We start from the raw sequence: 26,217 nt of genomic DNA, 5'->3' as shown, positions 1-26,217 counted from the left end.
GCTGTACTGTCCTGTGTTCTATATTCTAACCACAGGGCTATGGGAATGGAATCGCACACGTTGTATTCTGTTAGTGAACCAGCTGGGTATTCATGGCAAGACCATTAGCTTAATGGCCACCATTACTGATTCCAGTTTTATATTGCAGAATGATTTAATTAATTGAGTGTAATTTTTGCCATGGTGGGATTTGAACTCGCATCTTTGGATCATTCATCCAGACCTTTGGACTTCAAGGGCCAGTAACGCAACCACTGGACTACAGTCAGAGCACTGCACAGGCAAAATCATTTTAACGTTCAAAAGACAACAAAATTACAGAGACATTTAGTTACTAACAAATAATAATCTTTGCATTTATCTATTGCCTTATCACATGGAGGTTTTGCATAAAATGTATCAATGTTGACTCTTGTCCAAGTCCAAAGACATGACATTGGCGATGTTGCACCAATGGCAATGAGGTGACTGGCCAGCTCCTCTGTTTTCTGGCCAGAACACACTGCAGTCATCCTGCTGCTCTCCAAGTGGTTTTGTGGGGTCCTCCAAAATTAACCTCTGAGGGAGGGTACCGCAGCATTCCCTCAGGATCTGCAACCAGATTACAAGTTTGTACAAAGTTATGGATTCAAACCCATCGGTATGTAATAACCCAGGAACAAGAGAAAGGTCTAAAATAAAACATAATAAATAAAAAATAACTGCAGATGCCAGAAATCTGACACAAACAGAGGGACTCAGACCTGAAATGTTGACTGTTTCTCTCTCCACAGATGCTGCCTGACCTGCTGAGCTTTTCCAGCATTTCCTGTTTTTATTTCAGACTTCCAACGTCTGCGGATTTTTCACTAGGTTCTTTTCACGAGGTCAACCGAGTCGTCAGTATCGAGGACCAAAATTGCTCACCTCAACGTAATGATGCAAATCGGCAGATTGTTGGACACTTTCCATTCTACTGGTTAGGTTTGCTGTGGAAAGTGTTCAGCAGTTGACTTCACTTGCACACCTACCTGACACATGTCAGTGGAGTTTTGAAGTATATATTTGTCAATAGAAACTATCAGAGATCGCCACTGGGCAAGTTCATTCGAGAGGTAACTGTTCACATCCGGGGAATTTCCATCTACTGCAAGGAATTGGGATCGTTAATGTCATGCAAAAATTGAACAGGTATGAACCTTAGGATGTGCGTTTGACCTTTCTCCTCCCTTCCCTCCAACCTCTAACCCCAGGCCCAGATCTGGGAACGCAGCTTTTATTTGGTGTTTGTATTCTGCATCTGTTGCCCACTCCCAACTGACCCCTGAAATGAGTGGCCTCTTGGGCCATTTCATAGGTCGGTTAAGATTCTTCCACACTGGTGGGTCTGGAGTCACGTATAGGCCAACAGGTTAAGCAAGGCAAATTTCCTTCCTTGAAGGACATTAGTGAACCAAACATGCTTTTGTACCTGATTTATTTAATCAACTGAATTTAATGTCACAGTGGAATCTGGATTTAAATCTCCAATTATTCAGCCATTCCTCCAGTTTATTTCTCCATTGGCATGACCCATTTACCTCCAACCCCTTTGCCACTTTTGGACCACAAATGGACTATCTACAATACCATACAGTTTTAGATGTAATTACCAATGGAGTTTGGAAGTCCTTAGTAGTGCTGTTTATAACTAATTCTTACCTCATTTATAGAGGTCACGGAGAGATACAGCACAGAAACAGGCCCTTCAGCCCACTGAGTCCATGCTGACCATCAATCATCCATTTACACTAATCCTATGTTAACCCCATTTTCTTATTCTGCCCATATCCTCCACACAGACAGCACCCGTGGTCAGGATTGAACCTGGCCCTCCAGCACTGTGAGGCAGCAGATCTACTAAGCTGTGCCACTGTGCCACTACAGTGTAAGCAAACACAGTGGATGAAAGGCGTAGCAAGTTGTGGGCTTCTAAAGAAAGCAGTTCCACAACCTTGGCAGATGCCTTTTGGAGAAGTCAGCCTGAGACAAGATGAAACCACTCCAGAGCTGTGTAACAGAAATCATTATTGATTTCTTCTTATATTACCAGGTATGGCCAATTTGTAAAACCACTGCCCTTACAATTAAACTTGTTCAGCACTTATTGAAAAATTAATTTCAAAACCTAATGCAAATGTTATCAAAAGGTTTCTATACATTTAATCTTCCATCTTCAATGGCACACTGTGGGGAACACATTGCAACCAGCCGAATGAAAAACCAGACCAAGTACTCAGGAGGCAGGGACCGAAACCTTCAACCCTTTGCAATTGGGAAGACAATGAAGACGGTTTTGTTATATACGTAAGGTGGTTTTCTTTTTGAAAGTTGTTGAGCTCAAAATTATTGAACATCAAATATATTTTCGGTCTCAATTGAAAGTTTCCATACACTTGGAGATAAATTTTCTCTTTGAAGCAAATTAAAAGCTAAACAATCAGGTCTATTCATGGGAACGTTTCATCCGATTCCTCACTGTTTGAGATGCTCGTATCAGCATGAAGGTAAATTGGGAAAGTTTACTGCATTAATTTTTCATGCACGGTACTTTCTGCAGATAACTGTCATTTCAAATACAACAATTACAAAATAAATTAAAAAAAAGGAGTAAAGAAAAACATGGTTGATTTTTGTAGCGCAATCTTAATCTGTCAAGAATTTGATCAAGTATTTCCACTTTTGTGGCACTTAAATAGGAATAATGTGAATCAATATCAAATGAAACACCTACAGTTCAGGAACTTTTAAAGTGTTACATTAAAATCTACTAGATGGTTAACAGCTACCCGACTTAAACCATCTAACACTACTTTGCGCAAAGTGCAATATAATTAAAAACAACTTTTTTTTTGTAAAAGCAGAAAGTTGCTCTCACCATCAAAAGAACCCTGCAGACAGAAACAGAGCAAAACCCGCTTTTAACAGTGTGGATCTCGTGAAGGAAAGCTAGGCAAAACCATGGCAAAGGATGCATATACATAAGCCTTGGGTCAACCTCTTTATAACATCAAAGTTAAATGTCATAAGAGAACTTACAATTGCTGCAAAGCAACTTCCTAATTCCTGGAATGTCTTGCAATATGTTGCAGTCTCATCTGATTGGCACTACCTGTTGTTTCCTAACTTTTAATAATAGTGTCTTTGTCCTTTAAAACATATTTTACACAGCACAGTTAAAGCACAGCACAGATGCATAGAAGTCTTCGCTTGCAGTAAATACTCAGATCTGGACAAAGTGCAGTTCTCAGGAGGGTTAATGCACACAAACACTGTCAGCTCGTCAACAGTTCGCGAGGTCCAGGTGCTAACAAAGTCTCCCTGGTGGGACCCGTTGCAAGGCTGAAGCTGCGGCAGAACAGGTTACAAAGTGGTTTCACCGCCCAGGTCTCTCCGAGCCTTTTCCGTGTCTACGTCTTCATAATCAGACTCCATTTCTATCTTAAACTGTGGAACTGAGCAAATGGCATTCCGGGTGTAGCTGAAAGCAGGAGAGGATGGGCAGGAAATCTTGAGGTGTAAAGTTATACTGTCAAGAGATTTAGAACAGAAATATTATTTTCTTTGAATAAATATTTGAAATATGACAAACTGCTGGAACTCTGAAATAAAGACAGGAAATGTTGGAAGTACCCAGGAGGATGGACAGCATCTGTGGAGACAGAAGCAGTGTTAAGATTTCAGGTCGATAGAATTTCATCAGAACTGGGAGAAGTTAGATATCAAACAAGTAGACAGGGTGGTGAAGAAGGCTTGCGGCATGCTGGCCTTCATTAGTCAGGTCACTGAGGGTAGGAGTTGGGATGTTATGCATTATGGCTGCAGTTATGTTGCAGTTGCATTAGACATTTGTGAGGCCGCACTTGGAGTATTCTGTTGAACTTTGGTCATCCTGCTGTAGGAAAGATGCCATTAGGATGGAAAGAGTGCAGAAAAAATTTACGAAGATGTTCCCAGGACTTGAGGGACTGGTTTATAGGGAGAGGTTGGGCAGGCTAGAACTTTATTCTTTGGAGTGTTGGAGACTGAGGGGTGATCTGGACTAGAGGTGTATAAAATCATGAGGGGCATAGATAGGGTGGATGCACATGGATTTTTTCCCAGGGTGAGAGAATCAAAACATTTGGGGTGACAGGGGAAAGATTTAATAGGGATCTGAGGGACAACTTTTTCACACAGAGGGTGGTGCGTATATGGAACAAGCTGCCAGAAGAAGTGGTTGAGGCAGGGACAATAACAACATTTGACTTGGACAGGTACAGGTTTAGAAGGATATGGGAGAAATGCGGGAAAATGACTAGCTTAGATGGGCATCTTGGTCGACATGGATGAGTTGGGCTGAAAGGCCTGTTTTCATGCTTGCGGAGAAGGGGTGTGGGATGGAGAGGGAGGTCTGTGATAAGATGGAGACCAGGAGAGACTGAATGACACAAGTGGTGGTGATGCTGACTGAGAGAAGCTGATATGTCCAGAGGAGATGTACGTAGGTGTAGAATTAGGACAGAGGTGTGTGTGTGAGAGAGAGAGAGAGAGGGAGAGAGACAGAGAGAGAGAGGGAGAGGGAGGGAGGGGGAAGAGAGAGAGAGAGAGATTGAGAGAGGACAATGTTGGAACTATGAGGTACAGAACAGTAGAGAAGCAAAATACTGCAGATGCTGGAAATCTGAAATAGAACTAGAAATGCAGGAAATACTCAACAGGTCAGGCAGCATCTGTGGAGACAGAAGAAATGTTTCAGGTCATCAGTCACTGACCTGAAACATTAATTCTTTAAAGAACTCTGTCTTTGGAAGCACCTCTAAGTAGCTCTGTGGATAGATACACACCTAGTTATCTTGTAAAAGAGGAGAAAATGAGTGGAAAATTGACACCAACCTGCGGTCGAGTGAATCAGAGTTGCTTGGTGATGCTTCAGCATGCACAGCTCCAATTGGAGGACCTTTCTCCTGGGAACCAATCACATTCACAGTTCAGGTGAGTTCAAGACATTAAACAGGCTCTATGGTGAACCTCAAAAAGCCAATAAAACTGCAGATGCTGCAAATCTGAGGTAAAAACAGAGCATGCTGGAAATATCCACTGGTTCAGGCAGCATTTGAGGAGACAGAAACAGAATGGTCATCAAACTGTAACGTTAAACCTGTTTCTTTCTCCATAGATGCTGCCTGACCTGCTGACTGTTTCCAACGTGCCCTGGTTTTACATCCCATGTTGTAGTTCTCTGCCGGCTTCCATCAATTCCCTCTCTTCATAGTTCCCTGAAAGTGGCAACACATGTAACGATTCCAATTTACCCACCACCTCTGTGCTCACTGACCGACACTGGCTCCTGGTTAAGCAATGAGTTGACTTAAAAATTCCCAGTCTTGTTCCCAATGCCTCCGTCGTCTCGTCCCATTCCCCCCTCCCCCACCACCGCTTCCGTAACCTCTTCCAGAACCGAGCTCCCTCTGAAACGTCGGTGCTCTTCAACTTCTGACCTTTGCTCCATCCTCACCTTCCGTCACCCCACCAGGCTGATTTTCTCTCCTTCCAGTTCAGATGAAGGGTCTTCGACCTGAGACTTTAATTCTGTTTCTCTTCCCACAGATGCAGCCTGACCTGCTGAGTATTTCCAGTACTTTGTTTCTAACTTAACCACGGTGCCCTATAAAACTGAGCTTTGCTGTAGAGAGTTGATGCACAGCTACAGTATGTTTCGTGACACAGTTGGAATAGGTCCCAATAATGTATTGAATTTAATCTTTTAGGACAAGTTCTGAGTCTGACTCAGTTCCTACAAATCTTTTCCCTATCTGCTTTTTTTCTGTTCATCAAAGACATAGCAGCTCACTACAGAACTTCTAAAGACATCTTGTTGTCCCAGTCAAGATAATTGTTGCAGTTGTGAAACACAGTGCAATCTTCATGTTCTGATTTAAACGGTGAAGCTTTTCCAAAATTACCGGCGATAAACTGTTGTTTCTAAAACATGGCTAATGATGAAGACATCAAGTTCTTGTCCACCAAAGTTATTATCTGCAGCTAAAGGCTTCCAACACTGAGAGTTACGAACAAGGGGACAGAGGTACAAAAGGGGCTGGTCATTTAAAAAGTAAGGTGCGTAGAAATTTCTTCTTTCAGACGGTAATGAGAGTCTGGAATTCTCTGCCCTTGAGGGTGGTAGAAGGCAGATCATTAATGTGGAGATGGATAAATATTTAAAAGGTCAAGGGATTGAGGGCAATGGGGAACTGGCACAGAAGAAGAGGTGAGGACAGCATAGATCAGCTGTGATCATGTTGAGTAGCATGGCAGGCTTGAGGCGCCTACTCCTGCTCCCATTTTCTTGTGTTCTTAGAGTCATAGAGTCATACAGCATGGAAACAGGCCCTTCAGCCCAACTGGTCTATGCTGACCAAGACACCCACCTAAGCTAGTCCCATGTGCCCTTGTGTCAAGTACAGTAAAATATTTCCATAAGACCACAAGTCCATAAGATATAGGAGCAGAATTAGGCCATTCAGCCCATCGAATCTGCTCTGCCATTCAATCATGGCTGATTTTTTTTCAACCCTATTCTTCCACGTTCTCCCCATAACTCTTAATCCCCTTAACCAATCAAGAACCTATCAATCTCTGCCTTAAGTACACCCAATGACTTGGCTTCCACAGCCCTCTGTGGCAACGAATTTCACAGATTCACCATCCTCTGGCTGAAGAAGTTCCTTGTCATCTCAGTTTAAAAGGGATGTCCCTCAACGTCATCAAGACCAAGGAACTGATTGTGGACTTCAGGAAGGGGAAGTCAGGAGAACACACACCAGCCCTCATTGAGGGGTCAGCGGTGGAAAGGGTGAGCAGCTTCAAGTTCCTGGCCGTCAACATCTCAGAGGATCTATCCTGGACCCAACACATTGATGCAATCAGGAAGAAAGCACGTCAGTAGATCTACTTTGTTAGGAGTTTGAGGAGATTTGGTATGTCACCAAAGGCTCTTACAAGTTTCTACAGCTGTATGGTGGAGAGCATTCTGACTGGTTGCATCACAGCCTGGTATGGAGCCTCCAATGCACAGGATCGCAAGGGGCTGCAGAGGGTTGTAGACTCAGCCAACACCATCACGGACACAACCCTCCCCGTCATTGAGGACATCTTCAAGAGGTGGTGCCTCAAGCGGGCAGCATCCATCTTTAGGGACCCTCACCATCCAGGACACACCCTCTTCTCATTACTACCATTGGGGAGAGGTACAGGAGCCTGAAGACCCACACTCAATGTTCGAAGAACAGCTTCTTCCCCTCCGTCATCAGATTTCTGAATGGTCCGTGAACCCAATAACACCAGCTTATTATTCCTTTTTTTTGCACTATTTATTTATTTTTGTAATTTCTAGATTTTTATGTCTTGCACTGTACTGCTGCCGTAAAACAACAAATTTCACGTCATATGTCAGTGATAATAAACCTGATTCTGATTCTTGTTCAGAGGCTGTGCTCGTGGATTTCATGTTGTTGGCTGCTGAGATTTGAAAGCTGGGTTGAAACTTACTAAGACACCGGAGGCCCTTCAGCCCACTGGATCCATGTTAGCTCTCAACAGACCGAGCCCAACAGTCCCATCCCACTCTCCTTATTTCCCAGTAGCCCAGCAACATATTCTCTCTCACATGCCCATCAACTTCCCTTTGATTCTTTTGCCACTAACCCACACTTGGGGTAACTTAGAGTAACCGATTCACCTACCAACACATCTTTGGGATGTGGGAGGAAACCAGAGCAAACACGTGCAGTCACAGGGGGAATGAGCAGACTTCACACGGACAGCACCCGAGGTCAGGATTTGACTCGGATCCCTGGAGCTGTGAACCAGCAGCACCACACTGCTCTTAATTGATGCATGTCAGAGTGTTACTGGGCTACTACAGTGACTATTAATTGCCCCTGAGGGGATAACTGATCAACTGACCAACATTCCTGTGGAATTATACCAACGGAAAAGAAAAATGAGGAGGAACTGCACAAGGCAAAGAAACGGCTGCTATTTAGTGAGTGTGCTAACAGCTTCGATAGTTAATGATAGAGATGATTAGAATAGAGATGATTAACTTGTTAAAGGAATAAATTAATAAATCTGGTTATTAAATGCATGGAAGAGATCTGTGGATTAGTTGAGCGTCCAGTTAAAGCATTAGTTAACGAGCCACTGTCGGACATTTTACTCACTAGCAGGGCCCTGGGAGCCATTTTTCTGTGTTTCAATTTGTTCCAAGGGAATCTTTATTGGAGCAGAACGAGTGCAAGTCTTGGGTTGGGAGGAAACCTAGAATTTCAGGCAGAATGTTTAGGTCTTTAGTAGACAAGACATTGTTCTCCTGAAACTGGCAGCAATGTACTGTAAAGAGCAGAAAACACGATAATCTGAAGTACTGTTCTCAAACCATCATGGCGATAGCAGAAATACAGCTGCTTGTTATGATTCCCAAACTGATGCTGTGTGATGTGAACGCCCTGGCAGCTTTAGATTCTCCGGGCTAAGATGATGATCAGGCTCATGGCTTGGACTTCCTTCCGCTTGGATAAGACTCCAACCACAAGATCTGTTACCAGGTTCCTTATTCCTAACCTATATGCCCCACCCACTGAGGAGCACTCTTCGACTTTCAGCCACTTATCCTTCCCCATAAGTGGAAGGTCCACTGAGTGCCCTAGTGTGCAGAGTTGCCAAAGCAGATTGTTCAGTTGGAAGGTTAAACTTGCGACTTGGTGCTAATTCTGACACTGATTCCTCATCACCAAAATGCCATCCAGCTGCTGAATGATTTTAGGTCAAGGTTAGGTTGCTTTGCCACATTTCAGGTTTGATTTCATAGATCGCGAAGTAGCCAATAAGATCATGAAGTGGGGTATCCCAGCGACAGAAACCACTGGGCACCGATTAGGATTGCAGACCCCTTTTTGCCTTTCTCCTGGCTTAAGTGGGTGAAGGCTCATGGTAGTAACACTTGATTGAGACCAGCTACTTCGCCGAGTATCGAGTGCAGTTCGTGTCTAACCAGTTGTTCCTGAATTATCTTGGATCAACAGTGTAGTTAAGACATTAGTGCCAAGTCTGGGATGGCTTGCATCTCATTTTAAAAAGAACAGTATGACCTATGTAAAGAAGGACAAATTGTTCCCATACACAGCGACCAGGTGCAGTAATGAGAAAAATAGGAGAACGGTTGCTGAGGGTTTTGAAGCTCATTTTCTTGCACATAAATTTTGCCAGGAGTCAGTGCTGCATATCAATAGCTCAGGGGAAATGAGCTCAGTGGATAGTGGCTCGGGGAAAGTTTGGATTGGGTAAAGGCTCTAGTTTTTGGAGTAATTCTTGCCTGATCACTGGGGGGAGAGTTCTGATGTTCCAATGTATCTGTTTAATCTGCAGTCAAATAAGAGATTCTAATCAGTGTATTTAGGCAAAGACTCACAAGCATGTTGACTGGAATGGAACGTAAATATTTGGGTTTAAGGCATTGTGACTTTATAAGGCAAATCAAGGACTCGTAAAACTAGAATGTTCAACTCTAAGAAAATTCTATTACAGTTGTAGACTATATGAGTTGAACTTATAAGAAGGGCATGATCATTTTGATGGGATTATACTGTAGGCCCCCCAGTAGTCAGCAGGAATTAGAAAAAATATATAAGGAAATTGCAGAAAGGTGTAGGAATAATAGTATTGTAATAGTAGGTGATTTTAACTTCCCTAATGTTGGCCAGGACTGCCTTAGTGCTAAGGGATTGGATGGCGTAGAATTTGTTAATCGTGTCAAGTAAAGCTTTCTGAAGCAAGACATAGATGGCCCTACTAGAGAAGGAGCTATACTTGACCTCCTGTTGGGAAATGAGGCTGGGCATGTGGTTGATATGTTAGTGGGGGAGCATTTTGGGACCAGTGGCATTAATTCTATTAAAGCATTTATGGAAAAAGACGGGACTGCTCCTACATGGGGTTAAGGCTAAATTTGATGGCGCTAGACAAACTTGCAATGGTTGATTGGGAGAGGCTGTTGGCAGGTGAAGGGACGTCTGGAAAGTGGGAGGCTTTTAAAAGTTGGATAGGAAGAGTTCAGGGCCAGAAGGTTCCTGTTAGAGTGAAGGGCAAGGCTAGCAAGATGAGGGAACCCTGGTTGATGAGGGATATTGAGGATCTGGTCAAGAAATTGGAGGCATATGTCAGGTATAGGCAGCTTAAATCAAGCGAGTCCCTTAAAAAGTACAAGGGATGGAGGAGCACACTTAAGAAGGAAATTGGGAGGGCAAAAAGAGACCGTGAGGTGTCCCTGGCAGATAAGATAGAGAATCCTAAAAGATTTTATACGCATATTAAGAGTAAAAGTGTAGCTAGGGAGTGAGGTCCCCAGAAGGACCAGAGTGATAATTTTTTGAAGAGATGACCAAGAGGATTGATGACGTCAGGGCGTTAGATATTGTCCACATGGTCTTCAGCAAGGTCTTTGATAAGGTCCCGCATGGGAAGCTGGTCTGTAAAGTTAGAACAGATGGGATCCAGGGTGAGCTAGCCAACTGGATACAGAATTGGCTTGGTGGTAGGAGGCAGAGGATGGTAGTGGAGGCTTACTTCTCAGATTGGAGGGTGCAAAAAAATCTTCACTGGGATGTTGCCTGGACTGGAGGGCTTGAGTTTTAAGGAGAGATTGGATAGGCTGGGACTGTTTTCCCTGGAGCAAATGAGGACGAGGGTGAACTTTTAGAGGTTTAGAAAATCATGAGAGGCATAGATAGGGTAGAGAGGTACAGTCTTTTTTCCCAGGGGAGTCTAAAACTAGAGGGCACAGGTTTAAGGTGAGAGGGGAAAGATGTAAAGGGGATCTGAGGGGTTAGTATTTCTAAAGAGTAGTTGGTATCCGGAATAAGTTGCCAGAGGAGTGGTGGATGCAGGCACAATAACAACATTTAAAAAAACGTTTGGACAGGTACACGATGGGAAAGGTTTGGAGGGATATGGGCCAAACACGGGGCAATCATTGACCAGTGGAAGTAGCTATCCCTGATCTTCTTCCCTGAACATTCTGGCCGTTGTTATTGTCCTCCCTTTCATCCACCTTCCAGAGACTTCAGCACTAAATCCACACTGACCAGTGAGGTATTGAAGAGGTTTCCCACCGGCAAAGTCGACAACTTTCAGATGAGACATTAATCAGAAGCCCATCTGCACTCTCCTGTGTATGTAAAAAGATCCCTGGTATTATTTGAAGGGTTGGGGGGATATCCTGGCCAATATGTACCCTCAATCCATTTCGACTCCTTGTTATCTTGATGTTTGTGGAATCTTGCTGTGTGTAAATGGGCTGTCATATTTCCTATATTACAACAGCAACTTCAAAGTTACTTTGCTGGTTCCTACATGCTTTGAGACATCGTGAAGCTGTGAAAGGGGCTGCAGAAATGTGACGTTCCTTTTGTTCCATTGAAAAGTGCTCAGGTTGGTGATGGAAGCCCTTCCCGACTGCCGGCATTCCAGAAACAAGGGGAAGTGTTGTAAGGAGATCTAGGCAAGTGTTTCAGGTCATGAGCCTGTGATGTTCTGAATGGTAGGACCAATTAGTTCAAACTTTAGTGTGGTCATTGGTGTTTTCTTCACACTGATCAGGAAGATCCCAGTCTTTCTGGAGGACAGGTACCGGAACTGGTCTCTGTCCTGACGGGAGATCAGTTGTCCCAACCAACGTTCAGTGACTTTCACTGTGACCTTCACAGCTGACCTGTCAGTGAAGGGTATTAACTGAGATGTCCTTATGAGAAATGGCCTGCTCGTACCCTGTGTGCAGGGAGAGCCTGGGACTCCCAGTAGATGTGAGAGCACATTCAGAAGGTGCGCCGATGGCTACAATATGCATTTGTTTAATGTGTCCCTCCGAAAGGTATTACACTTAAATTCTCCTGCTCGGCACCAAACATAAATGGTGTTGGTTTTGAGTGGGGAGAGCTGTGGGCAGCCTTGACACCTCTTCCTTCGCCCTCGGTACATCACTCTGAGAGACCCGCCTCTCCGATGTTCGGTCACTGGCCCGATTATCTCAGTCCATGGCCAGTCGATCACCCTCCTGCCATTGGCTCCGAATGTTTTGCCCTGTTAAAGGTGCCACGTAGATGCAAGTCGTTGTTGTCGCCGCGCAAGCAGTGGAATATGGTTCAATGGCTTCGACAAAGTGAGGGACTGAGTGGGGTTAACTCACCTCCTGGGGGCTCTGTCCTTGCCGTAGTGTTACAGAGTGGCCAGCAGAGTGCAATGTCCTACAAGTGATGCTGCCTTTATCAGCACTGGGATTTCCCTCCTTTGTAAATTTCATGGCCCCATTCCAATCCCACTGTTGGGATGGTTTACATGCAAGTTCCTAGGACATGGAACAGACATAGGAATATGGACTAATTACCCTTCTCCCTCCCCCCTTGGAGCCTGTTCCTGCATTGAATACGATTATGGATCATCTCAGGCCTTAGTTTAATTTTTGGATTCTGGTCCCTGCTTTCAAGGAAGCCGAGGATATTGTTTAATATTCTTAAAACAGAAACACTGGTAGGTTCAAGGGAATATAAACTTTATCTTAACTAACATTGATTGTTTGTAGATTTAGTAATATACACTGAAGAATTAATGCTGTAAAACTCCTTCAATCCGGCCTTTGATAGTGTTGGACTAACAGATCTTTCAGACTACTGGACTTTATTCCTTATAACACACCAACACACCTTTGATTCCCTTTGTTGAGATGTTACACAGTAGAATCATAAACATTACAGTGAACCAGGTAAGTTTAAAGGGAGCATGGGAAACAGAACCACTAGAGTTGAAAGGGAAAGTGGGAACTAGTGTTCCAGTGAACGGGAACTGAACATGGGAACTGGGGGCCTGGAGAGTGGGAACTGAATTCGGGAACTGGGACCCCAGAGAATGGGAAATGAATGCGGGAACTGGGGCCCTAGAGAGTGGGAAGGGAGCATGGGAACCAGGGCTTCGGAGAATGGGAAGGGAGCGCAGGAAGCAGGACTCTGGAGAGTGGGAAGGGAGCACAGGAAACATCACCTGATGAGCCAGATGCTGAACTATCAGGGTTTCCAAGTAGTCGGAGAGCAGACTATTGGAGTTTTACTGTACTTCCAAAACAAAGAGCATCTCGGAGTGAGGCCTGAGATGGGGATACTGGTACCATTATCCCCAGTGGTTTCCATCAGTGAAGCTCCTACAACTGTCTCCAATCTTTGGCTAAACCAGTTGATGTTGTGCCCAAGCTTGGCCTGTCAATGTTCACAGTGCCAGCTGCCATGGCCTGCAAGCCCTTGGTACCATTTGCCAGTGTAGACATTCACTCAGCCACCTTCCTATAGCAATTCCTCCATCAAGGCTGCACCCAGTAAAGCCACCAGCAATCTTTGGCGATGACCTGGTTACTTAACTGGCTATCATAGCGAACAGCCATTGGTAACACTAGCTACTAATCTTTGTGGACCAGACTAGACATCTGACCTATCAGAAAGCGTCATCCATGAACTAAGGTGGATGTACCAGAAAAATTCATTTCAGCATCTCTCGCTGTGATCCCACTTAAGTGAATGATTGGATAAATTCAATGCAGACACATTACAGATGTAGTACAATCTCTGAATTTGGTTCTAATCTGTAGAAAGATAACCCCAAAACCCATTGGGGTTCAATTCTCCCTGGGCGAGCATGGATTACTGGTACCCAAGCACTTCTGCTGTAGAGTTTGGTTGGTAGCCAACAATGAGCTTGATGGTAAGTGTGTTTTACTGTCCATCCTCGCTCATAAAGAAATGTTATATTATTTAAGGACTTTGGCCAATGGTGGTGTCCAAAGGAAATATCAACATTAAGAATGGAAATAAGTTTCCATAACCCCACATGTTCCCGAGTCATTTAGTGCACTAGCTAAATACATTGTCACATCAGCCTTTACCTGTGACCTCAAGAGTGTAACCAGTGCTCTTAAGGCTTTTGAGTGAGGTTTAGAGTTTGCTTCAGTCTTCACAGAATGTGAATAAGTTGGCCGTTACACACCTGATCATTTGGTGTGGTTCACTGCACTCATTTCGCAATGTGCTCACTGTGGGTCCGAGCCTTCGGCCCATCGAATCCATGGTAACCATAAACCGCCCATTCACACTAAACTTACAATTATCCCACTTTATTCTCCCCACATTCCCCTCAAAATACCCCCGGATTTTAACCACTCATTCACACACAAAAGAGAATTTACAGTGACCAATTAGCCTAAAACCTGCACCTCTTTGAGACCTGGGAGGAAACCGTAGGAAAGACACAGGGTCTCAGGGAGAATATGTAAACTCCACACAGACAGCACCAGAGGTCAGGATTGGACCTGAATCACTGGAACTGTGAGGCAGCAGCTGCACTAGCTGCACCACTGTGCCGCCCCAAATTCTTTGACGGGGGTTTTGAAGCCACCTTTGAGCTGTGTGTGACAGGCAAGTGTTCAAGGTCAGAGGCCTAAATCCCTGGACCAAGGGAAAAACTGTACAGTGCCCAATCTGATTGGCAGTAGACACTGGCTCTGTACATTGCCAGTGGATGCCTGTGCCCTACCCAATGATGAGAACTGTGGTAGTCCACATGAACTGGGTTTGTGCTGACGCATGGGGGGGGGGCGTACTTTATGGATCCCACCCTTTAATTACCATGCTCACTTTAACAACAGTAACCAACTTTACTCTGTATTCTGTTATTGTTTTTACCCTGTACTACCTCAATGTACTCAATGAATTGACCTGTACGAACGGTATGCAAGACAAGTTTTTCACTGTGCTTCAGTACAAGTGACAATCATAAACCATTACCAATACCAACACCAACAGTAGAGTTTCAACTTCATTCTGAACAGTGTGAGCAGTGTGGGCAGCTGATACAGTTTCTCTCCATTTGCTGCTCACCTCATCAACGCTGTCTCTGTCCTGGTCTTTGTTCTTCAACTTTTTTTTCTTCTTGTCTTCTTCTTTCTTCTTGTCTTTCTCTGGTAGGATGTCGTCTAACCATGCAAGGTCGTGCTGGGAGAAGACCAGATCCAGCATCTTTCTCACAAGGATGAGTGCAAGGATCTAGCACATCAGTGGAAGTCAGGGTAAGACTTTGCAGACGAACATTCATGCCACAACGCTACAATTGCCTATTAATCTCTGCCTTAAATACACCCAATGACTTGGCCTCCACAACCCTCTGTGGCAATGAATTCCACAGATTCCCCACCCACTGGCTGAAGAAATTCCTCCTCATCTAAGTTCTTAAGGATGTCTCTTTATTCTGAGGCTGTGCCCTTGGATCCTACATTCTCCTACTGATGGAAACATCCTCTCCATGTCCACTCTATTCAGGCCTTTCAGAATGAGAACATTCACCTTGTTATTGGTACCCCGTCCACCATCTTAAACGTTCATTCCCTCCACCATCAATGCTACCAGCTGTAGTGTGTACTGCTTGTGAAACCCACTGCAGTTACTCACCCAGGCTACTCCGACAGCACCTCCCAAACCCACAAGCTCTCCCTCCAAGGGGGACAGGGGCTTTGGAAACATGGGAACAAGCTGCATGCCGTCCTAACTTGGAAAGGTATCACTGTTTCTTTATTGCCACTGTGTCTAAATCCCAGAACTCTCTCCCCAACAGTGCTGTGGGAGCATCTTCACCACAGAGACTTCAGCGGTTCAAGGAGGCAGATCACCACCTCTTTCTCAAGGGCAGTTATTGATGGGCCATAAATTCTGTTCTTGCCATGACACCCAAAGATTGGAAAGTGAATTTTTAAAAAAATATGCAGTTGGAAATATAATTGGATTTCTGTTCAGTCAAAGCTCCCTCATGACCTGTAGGGTTTTACTTTGATATAACTGGACATCACTGATAATTTCTGTTGGACTGGGGGTGATGGGATATGTGTTTGATGAATGAATTCCCAGGAACACACTTACCTAAGTGGGCATCTCTGATAGTGATTCTGATTTTGACATCTAATTTATGGCTTCAGTTAAAAAATCTCATCCTTGTGTTCGAACCTCTGCATTGCTTTAACACTCAAGTCTGAAGTGACGCCTTACAAGTGTAAGGTGATGCATTTTGGGAAGTTAAATAGGGGTAGGACATATTCACTAAATGGTAAGGCACTAAGGAACGTTGATGAACAGAGCAACCTTGGGATTCAAGTCCACAGTTCCCTGAAAGTGGCAACACAGGTAGTTACGGTGGTGAAGAAGGCATGTGGCATGCTTGCCTTCATAGGGTGGGGCACAGAATATTAAAGTTGGGATGTTCAATTGCACTTGACAAAACACTGGTTAGACCGCACTTGGAGTATTGTGTGCAGTTCTGTTCACCACACTATAGGAAGGATGTGATTGCGCTGGAGAGAGTGCAGAGGAGATTCACCGGGATGTTGCCTGGATTGGAGGACTTCAGTTATAGGGAGAGATTGGATAGACTGGGCTTGTTTTCCCTGAAGCAAAGGAGGCTGAAGAGTAACATGAGAGAGGTACACGAAATTATAAGAGGAATGGACAGAGTAGAGAATCAGAATCTTTTTCCCATGGTCGGGTATCAAAAACAAGAGGGCATAGGTTTAAGGTGAGAGGAAGGAGCTTTCAGGGGGAGTTGACGGGAAAGTTTTTTTTACTCAGAGAGTGGTTGACACCTGAATCTCCATCAGAGGAGTTGGTGGAATCAAATACAATTAGTATGTTTAAGAGTCATTTAGACAGGTACTTAAATAGGCATCTAATGTAGGCAAATGGAATTAGTGTAGACGGGTAAAGGGGTCGGCATGGACATGGTGGGCCAAAGGGCCTGTTTCTGTACAACTCTATGGCCCCTTCTCCCTTGTCCCTGGTACTGTAGCCTCTCCTAACCCTACACTAGAATGCATGAGAGGCCAGTTCTGGCAGAGCACAGTTCTGGAGGAGCACAGTGGCCTCTCATGCATTCTAGAGACTCTCCACTCATCCACAGATGGGTAGTCTTCCAGATGTCCAGTCCCTACGGTCGAGAGTTCAATCCCGAAGCCCTTCCACTTTCCCCTCCTGTTGGAGATGCTTAAAACCTACCTCCGTCACTCAGCATTCGTCCCCCTGATTTCTCTGATGTGATTTTTTACAGTATGGGTGCTTAATAAATGTAGGTTGTTGTTGTGATTTATAGCCCATTGCCCCCACGTGCAGTTGCAGACCGGCATGTCTTACCATGATGGGAAAAATGATGGCTGCCACGGTGGACTTTAAGACCCAGAGAACAGCGAGGCAGATGACTTGTACCATGGTGAATAAGTGGACCCGTCGAAGGGGCACGTGGCGAAGGTAGATGTAGTCAGGCTGGTGCTTGGAAGGCATGAGGAACAGTTTGCATCGATCCCAGAACTGTGGAGGACAACAGAAATAAACAGCACAGAGTTACAGTTGCAACCAGGGAGAACGTGCTTCAAGCTGTCTATGTGGGAAATATCTTGTTTCATTGCCACAGTGTCCACCCAATGCGCCACTCCCTATGCAGATTATTTTCCAATTTCAGCTAATCTGCTGCCACCACTCAATCCAGGGTCTCCTTTCCCTTTGTTCACCCTATCCATCCTTATTGTTTCTACCTGTACTACCTTGATGCACTCTGTACTAACTCAATGTAACTGCACTGTGTACTGAATTGACCTTTACGATCGGTTTGCAAGACAGGTTTTTCACTGTACCTCGGTACAAGTGACAATAATAAACCAATACCAATACCTCCTTCCCCCACGCCCTGCCACCACATTGCCTGGACTCATCGCCCTTGCCCACCTTGTTTCATCCGCCCATCTTGTCTGGTCTTTCTTGTCTGTCTGGGTTTCTTCTGCGTTGGCTCACCTCTCCCACTCCTCTCCCCCACCTGGGTCCATCTGTTTAATTTTTTTTCTTACATTTCCATCTCTCCCCCACCAGCCTCTGTCGCAAAGACTTCCCCCTCCCCCTCCTGGCACCATCTGCCTATCATCCCCACTTCACCTGTTTTCACCTATCACCTACCAGCCCCTGCCTCAGCCCTCCCTCTGACTTCCATACACTGACCACCTTCCCTCTGCATTCTCAGTCCTGATGCAGGGTGACGACCCAAAATGTCGACCATCCCTTTGCCTCCGTAGATGCTGCTTGACCCACTGAGTTCCTCCAGCAGTTTGTCTCTTGGTCCAGGTTCCAGCATCTGCAGTCTCTTGTGTCTCCATACGTGGATATATAATGTTGGACCAGATCCAGCTGGAAAGCTAGGAAGTTCCTCACTGCTGAGATTTATTTTTATTACAAGCTGGGCAGTGGGGAGAGTCTGACTGACTGTAGGTGGGTTAGGTAAAACAACAAGGTCAGACATTGAACAAGAGAGATTAGAAAGAGAGAGAGAGAGAAAGAGCGAGAGCGAGAGCGAGAGAGTGAGAGAGAGAGAGAGAGTTGCACAGAAGTCTTAAGGAAAGGGAAATGAGGAAGGAGAGAAATTGGTGGAATATGCAAAACATGGTAGCATGAGAAAGAGAGAGCTATAAGAGATTTCACAATCTAAGTATAAACATACCTGAATACCATTTAAAGAGGCCACACCCATATAAAGGAAGACTCCATATAGAACTGCCATTGGAATGTACTGAGGAAAAAAAAGGAAATGATTAAGATACTACTATTAGACAGAGGTTTCTGCTGATGCTTAATTAGCTTAAGACTCTTTTGAGTAGCTACGAAGAACGATGATGCCACTGGATCCACAGTATTCCCATTCCCAATTCTCTCCTGCTTCACTCTGTTCAAGGTGCTAGCATGCACCTTCAGTGGGTGATAAGAAACTTGCATTATTGTTCAGGACATGCCAAAGTACTATATAACAAAGGACGATTTTTGAAAGTCAGGCAAAGAGCACTGTGAGCTCCCACAGACAACGTAAGATCAACTCGATATTCTGTTTTCAGTGAACATGGTTTGAATGTAGATGTTGATCAGGTCACTGGAACTAAAGCCGCGATTTGCCTCTGAAATACATCCATGGGAAATGATACGTGCACCCAAGAGCACTGACAGTGCCTTGGTTAAAGGATTTGTAAATTGGAGGAAGAGAGACGAACAGAATTGGGGAAAAGAGCGCTTCTTAGCGCAAGGCAGTGGTAGCAACTTATACCTTGATGCCCAGGATTTGTACATAGATTATGGAGTCTGCTGTGGCCACATGAATCCTGTTCACACACCCTGCTGAAGATCAGCAAGAACAGCCTTTGATGCCTTCTACCATTGTTTGACTTCTATTGCTGCAGTCATAGCTTGTTCTTGGGTTTCTATCAGATTAAACAATAGCTGTACCTTCCTTGTTCATTGGTTTAGAGCTGTGCATACATTAATGGAGTGTCTAGCCCCAACACTGGATCTGAAGAGTGCGTGATGAAGACTTTGTCTGGGACGTTGTTATCCCATTGACATTCCCATGTTCCATGCTATAGGTTCATTGACTTCATCATCACTTTTATTGGTTGCTTATTGATTGAAGATGTAAGCTTGACATGCCTAGCAGACCCATTTAATTGGTGTTGAGTTCCAGTGTGCAAAGGTGGGACCAAGTTATTGGGCTGTAGTTATGGTCTTATTACTTAGACAGAGGTTAACCAAAGACAAATGTATTACTGCCTCTATTGCACATCAGGGAGGTAGTCCGAATCAAAAGGTTCAATGTGAGCATTGGGTAATAAGTTCATAAGTAAATCCAGTGAGGAATCTATTTGTCTGCCCATTTCTTGCTGGCTTGGTGTGATGGTTCTGTTTAAAAATAAATGGCCAGCTTCCTTGCTTTTAAAGGCAGCATGGTCATGAACCTTCCCCCAAAGGAACTGTGGCTAATCAGCCTGAATTCTCACCTTCAGAATTGGAGCCAGGAAGACAGAGACTCCCGTGAGAATGAACACAACAAGACCGGTCAACCTTTGCTCCCTGGAAAAGGAAAATAAACAGGAGCTGTCAAGTACGTGGAAATTCTTCAATAAATCTGCCTCAGAGAGTCACAGAGCCATAGAGAGATACAGCATTGAAACAGGCCTTTCAGCCCAGCAAGTCCGTAACCACATATGACAATACACTTGACTTTGACTTTGACTTTGTGTGCACTTACCTCACCCCAAGAAACTGTGGCTGCTCTCCGGGTGCGCTGGTTTCAGTTTCCATTTTCAAACCATCAATGTGTGCAATGGAAATGACAGTTGCTGCCACATACCATGGAAGGCCCATGAAGGAGCAAACTGCCACCAGGAGACCAACCCAGAAAAGATCCAGATGGTAACCAGCGCCTTTCTGCAGTAAAAGTGGAGGAACGTTGTTAATCCAAACACCACACAGCTTCTGCACTTCTTTCACACAATTAAACTAAGAGCTTTCCTTGAGCTAAAGAAATGGCTAATTCACCATTTTATGTCTAAAACTGAAATCTCTCTCATACATTCTCACCACTTATGTTGCCTCTTATCATTCAGGGATTTGCTTGATGGGAACCTGCTCAAAATCCAATAATTCCCACGAAATAGTTTGGCATGAGATCACTAAATGTGAGATGAACTGTGCATAGCTCAAACTAACCCCAACCAGCAAACTGCAAGGACAATGTCTGCTCTGCTCTGGGAAGAGTTAAGTTGCTGCCCGAGAGAGTGCAAAAATAATGTAGGAAAGAAAAGCAAGAATTTCTCACTCAGACAACAAATCAGAGTGGCACGATGGGGCTGCTCCACAGCTTCAACAACCCAGGTTCAATCCCGACCTCTGGCTCTGTCTTGTGTGGAGTTTGCACGCTCTCCCTGTGACAGCGTGCTTCCCCCCCCCCCCCCCCGGGGGAAAATTCCACGCAGTCACAGGGAGAACGTGCAAACTCCACACCTCCCCCACACGTCCCAAGGATGTGCCAGTTGAGAGCATAATTGGCCAGTGTAAGTTGCCCATAGTGTGATTGTATGATAGGAGAGTCAAAGGGGAGATTTGACCATCTGCAAGAGGATAGGTTGGAGGGAGTGGGGTTGATGGGATTGCTCTGAAAGCTGGCATAGATTTGAGGGGCCAAATGGCCTCCTTCTATGTCATGACGAAATATGATAAGTACAAAATATTATGAGGTATTGGTCCTGGATGACTAGCTCATGGGTCTTTCTAAAGCATGGTCAATGGCGGGAGTTTGAGGCAAGATACTAGGATTGAAGAAGGATTGTCAGAGCAAGAACCAGGACGAGGGGCAGGTGACTCAATGTCAGAGGCTCGAATGAGGTTTCAGGTTGCCTGTGACCAGACCTGAACCTCCAACAAAGGAGGTTGAAATCACTTGAGGTTAGGGATCGGTGGGCAAACTCTGAGACCTGAAATAATTGAACAGAAAGGAGGAGAAAAGGTAAGTTGAAAGGGGATCTGATGGGAGAAGGTTGGCTGGCCCAGAACCCAAGGTCATGTTCACAGCTTTAGTGGAGGGGATGAGGTGGTGGGAGGAAGGAAAGGCATGGCAGAAGTGGTTAACCATCCCTGTGAGACTGCCATTGGGGGATCCACATTAGCCAATCAGAGATAAGCATCAGGAAATTGGATATCAAAATTCCCAAAATGATTCAAGGTGAATTACTGAGGAGGAAACTTTCAAAAGCAGAAACTTTAGTAAATTTTAAATAAGAGCAAAAAAGCGGTGGCAACCCTCTGTAGATCAGGCAGCTGAGGAATGAAAAACAGCTCAAGTTTCTGGTCTGGGACCCTTCATCAGAACTGGAGAGTAATCATGAAAAGTATTGATTGATAACTTGATCGGAATCTACCTCCGTCAGATTGTGGTGGGAAATCTTTTGCCTCCATTAGGAATGTTATTTAAGGGCTAGATAATCACACTCTTTACCAACTGTTGCTATGGAAACAAGGCACATAACCCTGCACAGACAGTGCGTCCAGGCCTGTTACCTACCCTCAGTTTATGCTCCTTCCTGTTCACAATCACTCCTGTGATTTGTTGGTCCATGAAGATCAGGATGGTGACAAGGAGAGCTGGAAGAGCACTGGCCAGATAGATCCACCATGGATTTTTCCCGAAAGGAATTACAAACCACCCACGGTCTGCTCGGGTCGGCTGTAGGGGAGGGGTGAAAGGGGCAAATATTCTGTTAGTTTGCACACCTCTCAGACCTCACCACAACTTGTATAGTTCTACCTCATTCACTTGGTAGGGTGAACCTTTTGAAGGATTGGGGTGGGTGGTGGGTGGGGGGGGGGGAATAGCTTTAAATGCTGGGTTATTTCCACAACCGTTGGCAGCATCCACAAGGAAATAGGAGCAGGAGTAGGCCACTCGGCTCCTCAAGCCTGCCCTGTCATTCAATATGATCTTGGATGATCTGCTCCAGGTCTCAATTCCTCTTCTCTGCCAGTTCCCCTTAGCCCTCAGTTCCCTGATATTTCAAAAAGTTAATCCACCTCCACCCCACAACACTCTGGGGTAGACAATTCCAGAGATTCATCAAACTCTGCAAAAAGAAATTTCTATGCACCTTGGTCTTATATGACCACTCATTTTCTTGTAACCCCGTTCCCCTTGTTCAAGACTCCCCCATTAGTGAAAACATCTCAGTATCCCTGGTAAGGCCTTCTCATGACGTTACATGTCTCCATGAGTTCACCCCTCATTCTTCTAAACTCCAAAGAAGACAGGCCCAGCCTGATGACCCTTCCCTGACAGAACAACCCTGTTATCCCAGGAATTAGCCTTTTGAATCTCTTTTGGACTGCTTCCAATGCTACACAATCCCTTTACTCGGGTAAGGGGACCAAAGCTGTGCACAGTACTCCAGATGTGGCCTCAGAAGCTCTTGAAGCTTTATGCAAATGGAGCTGAGGAAAGCACATCTCCGTAACAGGGCAGCACGATAACACAGCGGTACAGCAGTGACTTAAGTTCAATCTTGACCTATGGTACTGTCTGTGAGGGGTCTGCACCTTTCCTCTGTGACCCTGTGGGTTTCCCAAGGGTGCTTCTTCCCACACTCCAAAAATGTGTCAGTACCTTAACTGGCTACTGTAATCACTGCTAGTGAGGTAAGTGGCAAAGGAACCAAAAAGGGGAGACACAAGAGACTGTCAATAGTGGAATCTGGAGCAACAAACAATCTGCTGGAGGAACTCAACAGATCGAGCAGCATCTGTGGGGGGAGAGGAACTGTCAACGTTTTGGGTCGAAACCCTGCATCAGGACCGAGAGTGGAGAGGGGAGATGGCCGGTATAAAGAGGAGAAGGGGTGTGGTGAGATAGGGGCCTGAGGTGATTGGTGGACAGAGGAGGGATGAAGGATGATGGCTGAATGGAGCCAGGGAGGGCTGGAGATGGGTCACAGAGGCAGGTGGGTGATTAATGAAGGCAGACAACAAAAAGAATGAGCCAGGTGGGGGTTGGGGGGGTGGTTAGTGAGGAGAGAATAAAGGTGGAGACAGCTGGGAAGGTTATGAGCAGGAACACAAAGGCTACCAGTGCTGGAGTCCGATAAGTATGGAAGGTGAGAATGGGAACCATTAGGGGAGAGGTGAAGAGCAGATGGGACCATTAGGGGAGAGGTGAAGGGCAGATGGACCCAGAACCAGATAGGTTCCTGCGGTACACCACATGACAGAGGGGATGGCCAGCGGACACACCGGGAAGGATCAACCGTTGGGAGAGTGTGGAAAGTGGGGACAAACATGACCCATTGCAATGAATATTTCTCCCAGCTGAACCTCAGCAAGCGTCATCCATAATGTCAGACACACTTATATAATGTCCTATTCTACCTCCAAAATGCATCCACATTGATCAGAAATGAATTTCTGGATGAGTATTTATAAACCCTTTCAGTTCAGTTAAAATGATCTCACTAAAACTAAATTGCTCCGGTGGAGAGCTGGCATAAACACGACGGATCAAGTGCCCCTGCTGTGCTGCAGCCATTGTATAATCCTTTGAAAGCCTGGCATCCGTGAAAGGCACAGTTCACCTCCCCTTTAAGAGTGAAAGGTACCTTTAAGTAGTGCTGAGCTCCCACAGTTTCAGGCACTGCACAGAAATCCAGTCACCCAGCAGCAGGGTCAGCACTGACTGCACGTGGCAATCATCTTAATTTGCAGTCGGCATTAAACTGGCAGCTGCAGGATCAAAGGGCAAAGGTTAATCCTTGATCCCACAGTTTTTTCCTCGGATTGTCCAATTCCAATTTGGCCTCTTTATATCCCAGGCAAATTTTCAGAGGTTATAATTTAATTGGGGAAGGTGGGGTCAGTGGGAGTCTTTGAGTCAAGATGTTCCATGCACCTTGAATCTGCAATTAGTGGACAGACCATTTTGATTGGTTTATAACACAAGCAAAATACTCTGTACTATCTTTGTTTATTGTGCCTTTGAAGGGTTGGAAGGCTTTGATCACCAATAAACAGGTCTCTTAGCTTGAGTAAAGCGAAACAAAAGACTGCAGATCCTGGAATCTAGATGAAAAACATGACGATGCTGCAGGAACTCAGCAGGCCAGGCAGCATCCGTGGAGGAAAGCAGGTGGTCAACGTTTCGGGTCAGGACCCTTCTTCAGGAATGGGTCAGGAACCCTTCTTCTCTTAGCATGGTATATTGAACTTAAGAAACTTCTCCTGTCCCAATACTTTTTTCCAGTTTCTTTAATTTGTTGAACTCCTTCACGCCACTGTGTTATGTTTCTTATATCTCCGGTCACCTGATCACTACTTTGAGTTGCATCATTTCTTATTCTTTTTAACCTTGCCAGCATTCACATAGGCATTGAATCCTCACTATGGTTTCTCAGCACAAAAAAACACATAAAGGATAAAATGATTTTCTCTCCTGAAAATGTACTGTGCTGAAAAAAGTCTCCAGACAAAAAATGGGCAGCGTAATGTATCAGCTATTAATCTAGAGAGAAGATTAACCTTGACACGGTGGCTATCAGTTCTACAGTTTCTAAACTAAATTCGTTCTAAAATAACACACACAAAATGCTCGAGGAACTCAGCAGGCCAGGCAGCATCAATGGAGGGAAATAAACAGTCAATGTTTTGAGTCAAGACCCTTCATCAGGACTGCCTTTCACAGGGGCTGCTCTCTCCATGACTCCCTTGTTCACTCCTCCCCCCCCCCCCCCCTCACCACCCATCTTGCTCCCACCCTGGGAACTTTCCACTGCCCCCACCACAGGTGCAGCACCTGCCCCTGCATCACCTCCATCCAGGGACCCAAACAGTCCTTTCAGGTGAGACAGAGATTTACCTGCACCTCCCTTAATATCATCTACTGCGTTTGGTGCTCCAAGTGTGGCCTCCTCTATATTAGCAAGACCAAATGCAGACTAGGTGACCATTTCACAGAACACCGTGATCTGCATCTCCCCGTTGCCAGTCACTTCAACTCCCCCTCCCACACTATCACAGATATGTCAGTCCTCGGCCTCCTCGACTGCCAAGAGAATTCCAAGCACAAACTGGAGGAACAGCACCTCATTTTCCGTCTTGGAACCTCGCAGCCTAACAGCATGAACATGAACTCTCCCACTTTAAGTAATCCCCGCACCCCACCCCCTCAACCACTCCTCTTCTTTTCTTCCCTTTGCTAACCCCTCTCTCTTTTTACTAACCCCTTTTTTTTCTCTCCTTACCTTTGACCCATCCCCCGGTGGATCTGCTCTCCCCTCCTCCCCCCGCACCTGTCCATCACTATCTCTTACCTGCATCTACCTATCACCACCTTGTGCCCACCCCACCTCCCCTCTTTTCCACCTATCACAGCTCTGCTTTTCCCTCCTATATAGCGGGCTTCCTCTTTTCCTATCCTGAAGAAGGGTCCTGACCTGAAACGTTGACCGCCTGCTTTTCTCCACAGATGCCACCTGGCCTGCTGAGTTCCTCCAGCATCATCGTATTTTTCATCTAGATTCCAGCATCTGCAGTCCTTTGTTTCTCTGGCCTCTGGTGTAGGTGGATGACAGAAAAATAGGGGGAAGTTGATGGGACTATGAGGAAAAAGATGTAACAGGGAAATGGGGGAGAATGAGACTGATGGGATTGTTCCGAAACAATGGGCAGAAAGGCTTCCTATATTGTGAGAAAATATGAAAAAAGAGCAAATGAAGAACAACCACTTAACAGCAATCATTAGAAT

The 26,217-nt window shown here is 45.1% G+C and overlaps 1 protein-coding gene across 4 annotated transcripts in view; it reads right to left on the bottom strand.

Moving 5' to 3' along the window:
- Positions 1-528: 528 nt before the first annotated feature.
- The window catches only part of LOC127584432 (electrogenic sodium bicarbonate cotransporter 4-like), a 75,603-nt gene continuing 49,914 nt past the window's right edge, over positions 529-26,217 (bottom strand). For 3 of the 4 annotated variants that reach the window (XM_052041242.1, XM_052041241.1, XM_052041239.1), the window contains exons 16-24: positions 22,000-22,161; positions 20,188-20,366; positions 19,937-20,009; positions 18,616-18,684; positions 17,265-17,438; positions 14,973-15,137; positions 8,223-8,319; positions 4,894-4,964; positions 2,977-3,547 (exon numbers count right to left, since the gene is read on the bottom strand). In XM_052041242.1, coding sequence (XP_051897202.1) covers positions 4,930-4,964; positions 8,223-8,319; positions 14,973-15,137; positions 17,265-17,438; positions 18,616-18,684; positions 19,937-20,009; positions 20,188-20,366; positions 22,000-22,161 — 954 coding nt within the window. In that variant the 3' untranslated portion in view covers positions 2,977-3,547; positions 4,894-4,929. Of the gene's footprint in view, positions 592-2,976; positions 3,548-4,893; positions 4,965-8,222; positions 8,320-14,972; positions 15,138-17,264; positions 17,439-18,615; positions 18,685-19,936; positions 20,010-20,187; positions 20,367-21,999; positions 22,162-26,217 lie in introns of those variants that run through there. The other variant, XM_052041240.1, reaches the window with a different exon arrangement.

This window comes from Pristis pectinata, chromosome 29, assembly GCF_009764475.1.
Source record: "Pristis pectinata isolate sPriPec2 chromosome 29, sPriPec2.1.pri, whole genome shotgun sequence".
NCBI lineage: Eukaryota > Metazoa > Chordata > Chondrichthyes > Rhinopristiformes > Pristidae > Pristis > Pristis pectinata.
This window is presented reverse-complemented; position numbering and strand designations above follow the sequence as displayed.